The sequence below is a fragment of the Electrona antarctica genome, assembly GCF_951216825.1.
Source record: "Electrona antarctica genome assembly, chromosome: 4".
NCBI lineage: Eukaryota > Metazoa > Chordata > Actinopteri > Myctophiformes > Myctophidae > Electrona > Electrona antarctica.
Window position 1 is genome coordinate 34,529,153 of NC_136809.1, and position 13,828 is coordinate 34,542,980.

Below are 13,828 nucleotides of genomic sequence, written 5' to 3' on the forward strand. Positions count from 1 at the left end.
GTTGCACCCGAAGCCGTAGTAGTGCTCGTCGCAGCTGACGCGTACCTGGTACTCGAACTGCGCCACGGGCCCGTTGTGGCGGAAGCTCTGCCACCGTCTGTCCGGGTTCAGCATCCCCGACTGGACGGCCCTCGCGATCGTCTCGCCGCCCACGTCTGTGAACCACCACACAGCACAATGACCGTGACTTCATGTTGTTGTGTTCCTCATCTAATGACATTTGTTCATGTATTCCTATTACCAGGAAGCACTTTGTCACTGTTCTTTTGGAAAGTGCTATATATTCACTAAACCAGTGGTAAAACAAACCTTTTCAAGCCCATGAGCACTTTTTATTTTACGTGAGCACATTGAGTCTGCGTTTGTCATATGAAATGTGCTATACAAATAAATATGCTTGACTTGACTTAGACTTGACACTGAAACGCTAGTAGTCCAAATAAGAATAAACACGGATAGCTGTGTAATCAATGGCACAATATTAGTCTAGGTCTAGTGGTCTAAGTCTAGTGACTAGACCTAGAACCACTAATGTTATTTAGATAGCATGTTGTTTGAACCAGTGATTCTTGTGTTTTTGTTTTTACTTAGAGTTACAGACCCATTATAAGGTCCATTTGGTCACCTCGAGGTCCCCGGACCTGACATTGAAAAAACGTGGTTTTGACAGTTTCTTTGAGGCAGTACATTCTCTTGTCTGCAGTCTTCTTATGTGACTATTTACCTTGTTGTTGTTATGGAATTGTGTGATACATTCCATAACATTGTTTATTGAACTAGAGTTCATGTTTACTATTGTAGACCTGCGTCTCAACCTTAAACTAAAGCACCTTAAATTGTACTTAAGTTAAGTACACTATTTGACAAAAATGCACTTGGCTACACAGGCTAGGGTGGGGTAGGGCGGACAGAGTGGTCTTGTGGACATACAGGCTAGGGTGGGGTAGGGGGGACAGAGTGGTCTTGTGGACATACAGGCTAGGGTGGGGTGGGGGGGTGGGGGGACAGGCGACGGAGGAAGGACGGACCGTCCACTACTGGACATCTCTCAAGCTTTTGTCCAAGCGACTCAAAGACAAACAGAGAAGTACGCTCCTCGTTTTGTTTACCCTCCGTGTCGTGGTGTCAGAGAAGGGCCAGGGGGTGGGGGCAGGGGAGAGCGGGGGGTGGGGGGTGTATTTGTTAGGACAGTGTCAGTTTGTAGTCGCTGTACAGAGGCTGGCTTGGCTTGCAGTCGTAGTGCAGAAATCCCGAGTCGTGGTGCGGTATTTCGCCAGCGGGGTGCAAAGCGTGGTCGGGCTGAGGTGACGCCAGGGCTCCAGGCGCTCTTCCCCCGGGAGGACCAAAATTATGGAGGGCTTTTGCCAAAAAAAACGGTCAGAATATGGAATCCCCAGAGAGGGAATAAAAATAATCAATCTGGGAGCAAACTGTGACCATTCATATCGCACTGCGTACAGGGGAAAGGAAATGGGGTGTAAAAAATGGCACTGATATAGCAGATTTAAAAAAAAAAAAAAAAAAAGCTGACCTCTCGGCACCGAGCGCAGCGATGTATGAAAGAAGACATGAGCTGACCTTCAAAAAAGGAGCCGCGTCTCTTCCCCTCGACAGTTTCAAATATTTAAACCTCACACTGGAATGATGAATACTGCTGCGGCTGTCAAGGCAACACCTGTCTGAGATGTGGAACCGTAACTCATGACTTTGCGAAACGTATACAGTATCATAACTTTGTTTAGAAATGACCACTTTATGCTTCTCCATTCCACTGCTGGGGGCAAAAAGAAAAAATAACTGATGACATTTCATCCCAGATGTTTAATCAGGGGGCTAAATTCAGACTTTACTGATACCCAGGTGAATGCAATTAACAAGCAGGAAATAAAGCCAGCTCAGGAGCCCGGCCTTGTGGTTAGAGCGTCCGACTGCGAGGTCGGGGTTCAACTCCTCAGCCGGGTCATACCGGCCATACCAAAGACTATAATAATGGGACCCCTGCTTGGCAGTCAGTATCAAGGGTTGGATTGGGGGGAAATTCCTTTGACCAAGTAGTGTCATGTCCAGGTGGGTGTACTTAGCAAGATGCCTCACGCTACAGAAACAGGAGACACATGGGCTCGGCAAGGCTTACTTATTTACTTGAGCAGTAAATGAGCAGTCGTGTGCGTTCCCCCACTCAGGGCAGTAATTGAGAATCCCGAGCAATTTACAATTTGTAGGCATTTAGCAGACGCTCTTATCCAGAGCTAATTACAAGTGTGGAGTCAGAATAAGCAGAGTAAGCAGGAACTCTAGCCAATAAACAACAGGGTAAAGGACATAAGTAAAGGGCAGAGTGAACAATGTAGTTGTAGTGCTTCAAAGTAACTAGGATATAATGTAAACAATGGACCTATCATAACAACATGCTAATCTAAATGACATTGTGTACATTTGAAACTATAGGATACCAGGTAAACAATGAACCTATAGCATCTGTCTAAACAACGTGATATATCTAAATCACATTCTGCACATTTGTTTCTGTACAATTCTGTGTCAAGACAAGAAGAAAGAAAATAGTAATGAAAAAGCAGAGATGGGAAAAGTACTCACATTCTGTACTTAAGTAGAAGTACAATTACTTGTGTAAAAAACTACTTTGGTAAAAGTAAAAGTACTCGTTACTCGTTACAACTAATTATAGGCTCTGAAATGTACTTTTAGAGTAAAGGTAAAAAGTATTTTTACCGGACGTTTCTGTGCAAAGCCAACTGTAACTTCACCTACAATAATTTGAAGGCGTATTGAATTTAATAGATCCACACCAAACCCTCATCTTATAACTGGCCCGCCAGAATTGGTTTCAATACGATGTGATGAATCATGCAAGTAAATCCACCTTTACTAATACAAGCAGTGGTTCTCAACCTGAGTATAGGCCTACCACTTCAGAACATAAATGGCTCTCCAAGTACCAGCATTATGTGAGTATGACTTATGTTAAAATACAGTAACATAGATCTGAGGTGGAAAGCCTGGTGACGTGAGGTTAACATAGACCTACTTCTATTCAGATGTACCGTATACCGTATGCACAGTTAACACAGTTACAGTATACAGGTGTAACAGGATTTGTAATCACTACTGCCCTGGCAGATCCAGTGATTGCACCTCGGATTCATTTCAAACCCTATCACCACTCCCTCTCCACTCCCCTCCTCCTCTCCACTCCTCCTCTCCCATACTCCACTACACTGTCATCTCCATCTCTCCCCTCCTCCTCTCCACTCCTCCTCTCCCATACTCCACTACACTGTCATCTCCATCTCTCCCCTCCTCCTCTCCACTCCTCCTCTCCCATACTCCACTACACTGTCATCTCCATCTCTCCCCTCCTCCTCTCCACTCCTCCTCTCCCATACTCCACTACACTGTCATCTCCATCTCTCCCCTCCTCCTCTCCTCTCCTCCTCTCCCATACTCCACTACACTGTCATCTCCATCTCTCCCCTCCTCCTCTCCACTCCTCCTCTCCCATACTCCACTACACTGTCATCTCCATCTCTCCCCTCCTCCTCTCCTCTCCTCCTCTCCCATACTCCACTACACTGTCATCTCCATCTCTGCCCTCCTCCTCTCCACTCCTCCTCTCCCATACTCCACTACACTGTCATCTCCATCTCTCCCCTCCTCCTCTCCTCTCCTCCTCTCCCATACTCCACTACACTGTCATCTCCATCTCTCCCCTACTCCTCTCCTCTCCTCTCGTGCACACCTGGGCAACGGTCAGCTCACCCTGGGCCCATTTCACACGGGGCCTATAATGGTTCCCTGTGGGACGACAAATACAACACACAGCCAACACTCCATCTGAAAACAAACAGAAGCTCAGGGGGGCTGCCTCCCCCCCTGCCCCCCTCCCCAACACTCGCTTTTACAACCGCTCCTCTTTTCTGAATGGGACGATATTATGAACTCATACCACATCTATGTCAAAACATACATAGTGTGAGCTGTCAGGTTTGAGACCAGGGCTTATTAGCCATTATAAAACATTGATAACATGATAGCTGTTACATAATAGACGTTGATGTAGTTATATCAGCATAACTATACAAGTCGGCCAGAAACCTCTTATCTTCATGTTTTAACTTTTTGTGTTTTTAGCAAATTGACTGAATTGATTGAATAGTTTATTAGACAGAATGTATAAACAGCAACAGAGTACAGTCAAACACTCAGTCCAAAAGGGATAGCACCAACATAAGTCCTTGTGGTCTTGTTTCCATTTAGGCCCTATGAACAATGAACATGAACAATAACAACATAATTCAATATCATCATAGGTAAAAAACAACAACAAAGGATCCATGACAACACAGTAAAAACACATTAACTGCCAGGTATCAATCAATGAATTCTTCCGTGAACACAGCTTCTGAATCATTCTTTAGCTCCATGGTCACTGAACTAAATATAGGATCCGATCGTCACAAGCTTTTCATACTCAAATAGCTTTTTTCAGAGAGACAAATCAAGAGAAAATCTACTTTATTATCGACCTTTCTTTGTCCCAGCACCACACTCTCGTGGGATCTAGCACCAGTAATCATAGGACGTTCGCGCCCACTTATTAGGAGACCATTTGTAGGATTTGTGCACCATGTCGCCTCTAGTGGCTCCAATCGGGATGGTGTATCTTCCTAAATTAACAATCTTGGTAAGCATTTTTCGGCAGGGCCCAGTGCTTCTAGGTTTGATGGAGGGATACTCACGGCCAGTGGACGAGTCGTTGTTGAAGTCCAACGCTTCCACGATCAACGTGTACGCCCTCTGAACCAAGGAAGAGAAAGAGAACACGAGGAGATTAGAATACAACATCCCACCAGACCTGTTCTGTTCATTACAACTAATGTACATTCATCGCCCATTTCACTGTTGTGATTGTTCAGATACATTCGGTAATGGTAATGTTGATCTATTTGTTGGTAATAATGATTGATTGTTTTCACGACTTGTCTGTCAGCATAGACCAGAAAGCATCTTCAGACATGTATGTATGTAAAGGTATACTCTTTGATGTAGAGTTTTCAATTACACATTACACGATACAATACTCAGTGACCATTTATCTCCAAAGAGTCACCCTGACACTGACTCGCTCGCTCGTACCCACAAACACAAACACACACACACACACACACACACACACACACACACACACACACACACACACACACACACACACACACACACACACACACACACACACACACACACATACAAACTGTTCAACCCTGCATATTATGTAATGTTTGCATTCACAGTCTCGACATCAAACACAGTGGGAGAGATGCAACGCTCCCTAATGGCCAAGAATACAGCATGGGGAGAAAGTTCATCCCTAGTTTACACTAGAGCCTGTTCATCACCTGTTGATTATGTGCTTGTGGTCATTGTACTACTCTTGAACAAGCGAACAGTATAAGACATGATAAACATTTATGTTATCATGTCTTAGAGGCCTGGTGTGTTTCTGTGTGTGTGTGTGTGTGTGTGTGTGTGTGTGTGTGTGTGTGTGTGTGTGTGTGTGTGTGTGTGTGTGTGTGTGTGTGTGTGTGTGTGTGTGTGTGTGTGTGTGTGTGTGTGTGTGCGCGCGCGTGTGTGCGTGCGTGCGTGCGTGTGTGTGTGTGTGCGTGCGTACTCCATTATTTCGGCACCTCTTTTAAGCTCTTTGTCTCTCTTAAGGGCACCATCGTTCTCACCACTATCAAATGTCATGACAGAGAGACAGAGAGTCGTACATTCTTGCTAGAATGTATCATCTGAAGTAGATTGTGCTCATGCACCATTAGTGTTTGAGTGTGTGTGTGTGTGTGTGTGCGTGCGTGCGTGCGTGCGTGCGTGCGTGCGTGCGTGCGTGCGTGCGTGCGTGCGTGCGTGCGTGCGTGCGTGTGTGTTAGCCCTTAATCCTTCACTCTAATTTGCCAACAATCACACATGAACTACTTTGTAGTAGTAAGAAGAGAGGGGAGGAGAGGGGAGGAGAGGGGAGGAGAGGAGAGCAGGGGAGAGGAGAGGAGGTGTTGGTACTTGGTATGGACATGCTGTGTGCTATAGTTTTTGGATGAGTCAGCTAACTCAGCTTGCATCGACTCCTCAGAGCTCCAGACAATACAGGTAATTTATAGCTTAGTGGCACCAGCCGCTTAGCCGCGTGCCTGTAATTAGATGGCTGCTACATCATGAAAGTATCTATTAGAGCCCCATGAAAATCACTCCCCCAAAAAACGCAATATTTCTCTATTTCTTTATGAGGAGCAGGAGAAGGTCAGAGGCAGTTTTCACTCACTGGAGGGGAGGAGCGGGAAAATAGGTGTATGTATGAGGGAACATGTCTGGACAGGTCTGGAGGAGAGAGAGAGGGAGAGAGGGAGAGAGGAAGGGACACACACACACACACACACACACACACACACACACACACACACGTCACACACACACACACACACACACACACACACACACACACACACACACACACACACACACACACACTCGGAGAGATGGAGGGAGGGATGGATGGAGGGAGAGAGAGAGAAAGAAAGAAAGAGAGAGATGGAGGGAGGGAGGGAGGGAGGGATGGAGAGAGGGAGGGAGGGATGGAGGGAGAGAGATAAAGAAAGAGAGAGATGGAGGGAGGGAGGGAGGGAGGGATGGAGGGAGAGAGAGATAAAGAAAGAGAGAGATGGAGGGAGGGAGGGAGGGAGGGATGGAGGGAGAGAGAGATAAAGAAAGAGAGAGATGGAGGGAGGGAGGGAGGGAGGGATGGAGGGAGAGAGAGATAAAGAAAAAGAGAGATGGAGGGAGGGATGGAGGGAGGGAGAGAGAGAGAAAGAAAGAGAGAGATGGAGGGAGGGAGGGATGGATGGAGGGAGAGAGAGAGAGAGAAAGGGAGTGTTGATTGTGACAAGCCGGATGGTTGAGGACGCGGTCTCTAATTGGTCTGTGTAGCAGGACAGGAGGACGGTGTCACTTGCCAACAAACACGTGTCTACATGCTGACAACAACGTCACATGATGCTCATCTGCAAACATTTGTACGTCTCAAACGAGCTCCGTTTCCCAGGCTGTACCTCCTCCGTACAGCGACTCAGCACAGTGGAGCAAAAACAAAAACTGTTTCAGACTGACATCACAAACCACCAAACAATATCCCAGACCAACTTTAAAGCTAAACAGAGACAAGAAATCATGTCACAACAGTAACTATTTATAACGCAGTAAAAGTACAAAAAAACAAAACAAAGTGACAATAAAAGTCAAGACTTTTTCCTGTCGGTAGACATGATAACCAAAGCCTGTCAATCAACGTTCACCGACTGGGCCAACGAGCCCAGCGGCAAAATGGAATGTATCGATCAATCATGACCGATGGATGGCGGATCTTTTTTTGGGGGGAGGGGGTGAGTTTACAAGCTCCGTAAACATGAAGGGAACTGTGGTCTTTAAAATGTCCATGTTTGGTGGTGTGGAGAGGCAAGGCAGACCGCATGCGGGTTCCTCCAGAGCCGGACCGATGGGACCACATGAAAGCCGAGCAGATCCCTGCGGGCTTTTCTAATTACCCACGACCCATAATTCACTGGGGCAGTTATCAGTCTCAAGAATGCTTAAAGTTGCCTTTTGGGTTCCCGTTCCTCCTTTACCTCTCATTCTTTTCACCCCATATAGAGTTCTATCCTCTTTACAACGAAGTTTCACTGCAGTTTGGGACCGCTGGTTCTCAACGTGGGGTCAGGGGAACCCCGATGGGTCCTTTGGGGGGATGTTCCAGGGGGTCCCCAGCTAAATGACCAAATGGATGCTCAGCCAATCAAATCATCACAAATGTCATTCGGCCAATCACTTTTGGCGTCTTCACTTTTATCCTCAAAATATGTACTTTGCTCAACCAATCAAATTATTGCTATGGAGTGATCAGCCAAATCATCAGCCAATGTTTATGTTCACACAAACCCTCAAAGCTGGGCATAGGAGGGGCTCAAAAATAAAAGGTGTGAAAGCATAAGGCACAGTGTGTGTGTGTGTGTGTGTGTGTGTGTGTGTGTGTGTGTGTGTGTGTGTGTGTGTGTGTGTGTGTGTGTGTGTGTGTACACGTGCGTGCACGTGCATATACAGCATGCGTACACTGCTTGCTTGATGCTGATCATAATCCCCACAATGACGTGAGTTTAAGTCTTCACGTCACGCTCCAGAATAACGACAACCTCAGCACATTACGTGGGGGTGACGTATAGTGTTATGTTGGTGGGTGGGTGGGTGAGTGGGGGGGGTGGGTTGGGGTAACCACACAGGCTCTGACCTCCATCATCCCTCCATCAGCTTCCTGTGGGCTCCCTGGAGCCACGTATTGTCTGGTAATCCAGCCCCCAGCTCAGCCAGAGCGAACCGTCATTGTTCCACCTCCCGATAATATAAGCTGATACTGACTCTGTTGTCTGTCTGGGGGGCAACCAGCGGACGAGAGACACAGAGAGACAGAGAGAGAGAGAGAGAGAGAGAGAGAGAGAGAGAGAGAGAGAAAGAGAGAGAGAGGGGGGAGAGCGGGGTGGATAGAGAGTGAGAAAGTGAAAGCTAGAGGGAGAGAATGAAGAAAGACAGAAGGTCAGAAATAGTCAGGTTAAGAAACATGTAAAAAAAAAGCAGAGAATGCATGACAGAGGAGGAAAGATACTTAAAAAAAACACAAAGAAAGAAAGAAAGAAAGAAAGAAAGAAAGAAACAAACAAACAAACAAACACACAAACACACACACACAAACAAACAAAGAAGAACACAAGCACCAGAGAAAACTGTGTAAAAAGGTGTTTGTTTGGCAAAGTGTTGTAAGGAACAGAGCGAGGTGACATGTTCAGAACGATGCAGTGGTTTTGTGAAATGGAGTGAAGACAGCGTGTTGCCAGTAGCTGCAGCGTCACTGAACACTGTACACGTGGACTGTCATGCACTGCATCGCGGTGAAAAGTTGTGTCAGCCATTCTGTCTTCAGGGTTGGCAAATATAATGAGGTCAGTGTGACTTTAACAAGCAATTTCTCAAAGAACTGAACCGTAAAAGTACCAATATGTAAAGTGACAACACGATTGGTGTCCTGAAATGGAATCTAACCACATCCACTGGACGCAAGGACGACCGGAGCCGTATCCGACAGCTCGGGGTGTCAGGAGACGCTGACCAACATAGTTTGTCTTCATCTGGTCGCCCCCGAGTGGGAAGCCACAGCGGCCGCTGATGTAGATGAGGACGAGAGACGAATGTCTTCCAAAACAACTCAGCAGTTGTCTGGCCCCGTTCGCCACGGATCTGACTTTTTTACCCCGAACAAGACTTCCAGGAGTTTAAGATGAATGACATGCACAACAGCATGCAGATCTGCTCCTTTTGCTACTTTTGATCAAGTCGGCATTCATTTACGATAAAACACAAAGTTGGGATATGGAGATAAAAGGTTTCTCGACGACGATATACTGAAAACATATCATATCATTCACAGTATACCTGCTCATAAAACAATATCCACTTTGCAAGAGACTGTGAGTGTTTTTAGGACTTGGGGGACTTGGGGGACTCGGGAGCGCCAATAGCCATGTTTCTGTATAGGCTCTGATGCCTGACAACGGGATTCGATCTGATGCCTGACAACGGGATTCGATGTCACTCCCCAACTCTCTCTCCCTGTTTCCTGTGTCTCTACGCTGTGGACTATCAATAAAGGCAAGAAAAGCCTGAAGGAAAAAATTACTTTAAGGTTTCATGTGGGACTTTGTAAAAAGGGTTTTGTCCTTGACAATGCAACTAAAGGTCAAAGCAGCGCATCTGTCTGAGAGGAGATCAGTAACGTATTCATCATCTGTGAGACATGCAGTCTTCAGCCTGAAGCCTTTTAGAAACACTGACCCCGTCCCGTCGGAAAACAGCAGTGGTTCTCAACCTGTGGGCCGGGTTCCATACTGGTGGTCTGTTAGGATAATACAAGTGGGCCCCCAAATAATTGGGAAATACAATATTAAAAGTATGTAAAAAATGTCATGACTTTTTTTCTTCTTGAAATTTTTCTTTTCATTGTGATACCAATAAATAGGAACTGTCTACTACGTGTTCGTTCCACTGATCCAAGACGGACTACTATATAGATTCATTGATCACTAAAACAAACCCTGGGAGCTGCTCCAGAAAAGGTTGAGATCCACTGTGCTAGAGAAACCACAGTAACAGCTAAGCAGAGGCCCTCGCAGGTAAACCACTCCTCCTCTACACCCCTCCCCCCCCCCTCTCTCTCTGTCTCCCTCCCCCTCTCCCTCCCCCCCCCCCCCCTCTCTCTCTGTCTCCCTCCCCCTCCCCCCCTCTCTCTCTGTCCCCCTTTCCTTGTTCTCCTTTTCCCAGCAGGAAGCCCCCGTTGCCAGGCAACCGGCCCCAAAACATCCAATCACTTGGTTCCACCGGAGATCTGGCTTCTCTTCACTCAAAACCCAAATTCAGGCGATAAGACTAAAATCCTATCCCGAAAAAAAGAAAAGAAAAGACAAAAAAAAGAAAAAGTTTCCCTGATGGTTTCAAATTCTTTGTGAACGGCCCCAGCTGGAGCGTTTTGTGTGTCTCTCTCTCTGTACGCGGGAGTCTTATTTCAAACATGACACAGAAAAAATGAAACACAAACACAAAAGATATACCGTAGAATAGGAAAATAAGACAAAGGTTAACATCCAGAATGACAGAATATCTACTGAAGCTCTGTCTGAAAGTCCCCTTTCAAATTAAAACGCTGTCATGGACCTCAGGATTGTAATCAAGGAGGACACAAAGAAACAGGCACATTCCCATGACACCAATTAAACTCAGGCTCAGATCCACTGTCTGTCTGCAGCACCTTTTAAACATTTCTCTGTTGTTGTCTCTTGACTCTGGAACAGTGATCATCGCCATGCTTGTTTGTGGTGGACATTTTTGTCAAAATTTAATTTTTGCCACGCACATACAAAATGAGTGAACATTAATATCAGCAGAAGCACATAAAGAGCACTGAATGACCATAAAAGGTCTGTACCTGAGAGTGTACAAACAGAACCCATATGGGACCCGTAAGGGTCAATTTGGTTATATGTTTAGTATTTTTACACTTAGAGTTAAGTGGGTCCTTGCAAATAAAACATTTGAGAACCACTTTGGACCCCTAAAATGCCATACTTTTGTAGTACATAAGTGTCATACATCTTCTGCAGAAAACCTGGAGAATTGACATTGACATAAAGTCAAAATAAGAACATTATAATGGTGTGTAAAAATACAAATAAAAAATTGTCACGGACAAGACCAACTCTTTGCCACAGTCCACAGACACATGTGTCCGTGTATGGACACATTGATGAACCCTGTTCTAGAATCATCTCTCATCCCAGATAAAGACCCACCTTTTCTCTATAGCTCAACTCTGAATTTGACCCATGGTTTGTTATGCTATTGTGATTTATATGAGTTTGATATTAGTTATTATTTTGTGGACTATATGATTTATTATGGAGATAATTTCAGTTTTGTCATCCTTCTGTTATTTTTAAACGTGCTAAGTGACTTGATATGAACCCTAGTGTTCCTATCGGGGAGGGCAGGGTATGAAAATAGCAGATCTACAAGATCCCAACGTGCTGCATTACAACGCATGGTCAGCTTGTAAATTGGCTATTTTTGCAAAATAAATTTGGTGAAGAGCGGAAAAGAGTAACTACAGAGCCCATCTCAGTGGTCTTGTGGTCAGTGGAGTGTCTGAGACTGGGAGGTAGGGTGTTTGATTCCCCCAGCCCGGGTCATATCAAAGACTATAAAAATGGTACCCAATGCCTCCCTGCTTGGCACTCAGCATCCTGTGACATACTAGTGTCATGTCCGGGGGATGTACTTGTATAGCGTGATGTCCAGGGGATGTACTTGTATAGCGTGATGTCCAGGGGATGTACTTGGACATCAAGCCACCTCACACAACAGGAACAGGTTCTTCCTGCCCATATGGCTCCCGCCGAGCCTACTTACTTTGACTTACTTATAGAGCCCTGGGGAGACCCGGCTCAACTACGTTTAAGTGGTTAAAATGTGATGTAAACAAAACGGAGCGTTCACATGGGCAGCTACGTGGTAAAACCACGTAAGGAATGTTTGCGGTACATTTAGCTTGAAATGGAGCGTTTCCTGGGCAGCATTGTGTGTTAACGCGGTGCGTTAGATAAGCCACAGGTGTTTTACGGCCCCCTCTAACAGCAGCCATTGTCCCGCAGTCATTGTCCCATTTAGAGTGACGTTGTAAAGGCACGCCACCAGCAGAGACGCACCCTGCAGCGCATGCGGCCTGCAGGCCCCGCGGTGCCCTGCCATTCCAGCCATTGTGGTCTTATCTCTGTCTGTATCCTGCTACTGTATCCACCGCATTAACCCCCCGGGGATCATTAAAGGTGCCGTGAGTGATACTTTCTCTGTTACAGTAAGTGTTAAATAGCTCTACATTCCCATGGCAATCATTGCTGTAGAGTGTTTGTTCAGTAACGGGGGGTCTCAGTAACGGGGGGTCTTCGCGTCTCTCCAGCTCTTTAGTTAACAGAAAATGCATTTTCTGGTCTGGATACCAATTCCTGACAATTAGGAGAGAGAACTCATGTGTGCGTGTTTATCTGTCTGATAACATTAGCTCTTGTAATTATGTTCAGATTGGAATCAGAATGGCTCTATCAAGTCTGAGCTATATGTCGTACGCCAGAGTATAAGTTAAGGACAGGGAACCAATTTGTTTTAGTGGCCCTTCTGCCAGTCACAGTGGCTGCTGGATTCTGTCCGTTCTCCTTCATTTATGCTCCGTCATAAGCCGATGTCACTTTCCGCAAAAAGAGTAGATCTGCAAGCTCAAAAACGCGTGGCATGGCATGTTGTTGATCTTGCAGATCTACTCTATTCGGCAAACAACACTGTCATACAATGAAGTATAGACGAGGCTAAAAATGACCTGTTGAGCAGACAACTGTGGTGTGAATGAATGGACCCTCATGTGACTCACTGGGTGCTACATGACCTCAACACCAACCAGCCTCTAATCAGCTTCTATTGAGAGTGACTTATCAAATAAAACAACAACCATGGCCGCATCGCCCGGCTACTGTTCATTATGACTCTATTAAGTTTATCTATACAGTCCCTTAGCCATGTAACTAAACTAACATAAAATGTAAAGTTCTGTTCTGTTCTGTTCTAATCTAGTCTGGTTAAATCAGTGATCTTCAGCCTTTTTAAATTCAAAGACCCCCAGTTTGATAAGCATTAGACCCCCTCTTACTTGAACCCCAATCTACATGTAACGTAAAGTCCTCAGTGTTAACTTAGCTAAGTCTGAGAGTGTAGAGAAATGGAACCAAATGGACCCGTAACAGTCAATGTGGTTCCATTTGTGGCACTCTCACAGAGTGTTTCCACTGAAAATGTATTGGTTCAGAACCCTATAAGGTGGTTCAGAACTGGAACAAAAAAATAGACGCCGGTTCTGTGAAAGCACAGTTCCAAGAATCTAAAATGGAACCAGTTCTAGAATCAAAGTTCTTTTGGTGGAAAAGGAAGCCTCAGTATACCTGTAAGGGTCCATTTGTTTCCTAGCTGTCAATCATTTAGCTGGGGACCCTCTGGAACCCCCTCAAGAACCCATAGGGGTCGCCCAGATGCCACGCTGGGTTAAACCAGTGAGTTAAATAATGTCAGTAGACCTTTTTGTTTGTAACCAATCAGTGACCAGTGTAAACTACAGATGTAT

General features: G+C 45.6%; 1 protein-coding gene across 2 annotated transcripts in view; it reads right to left on the reverse strand.

The window, feature by feature from the left end:
- LOC306921752 (protein jagged-1a-like) overlaps nt 1–13,828 on the reverse strand; it is a 41,494-nt gene that overhangs the window by 24,272 nt on the left and 3,394 nt on the right. For both annotated transcript variants that reach the window (XM_079499037.1, XM_079499036.1), the window contains exons 3-4: nt 4,761–4,818; nt 1–155 (exon numbers count right to left, since the gene is read on the reverse strand). The exon at nt 1–155 is cut by the window's left edge and continues 103 nt beyond it. In XM_079499037.1, the coding sequence (XP_079355163.1) occupies nt 1–155; nt 4,761–4,818 (213 nt within the window). The remainder of the gene's footprint in view (nt 156–4,760; nt 4,819–13,828) is intronic.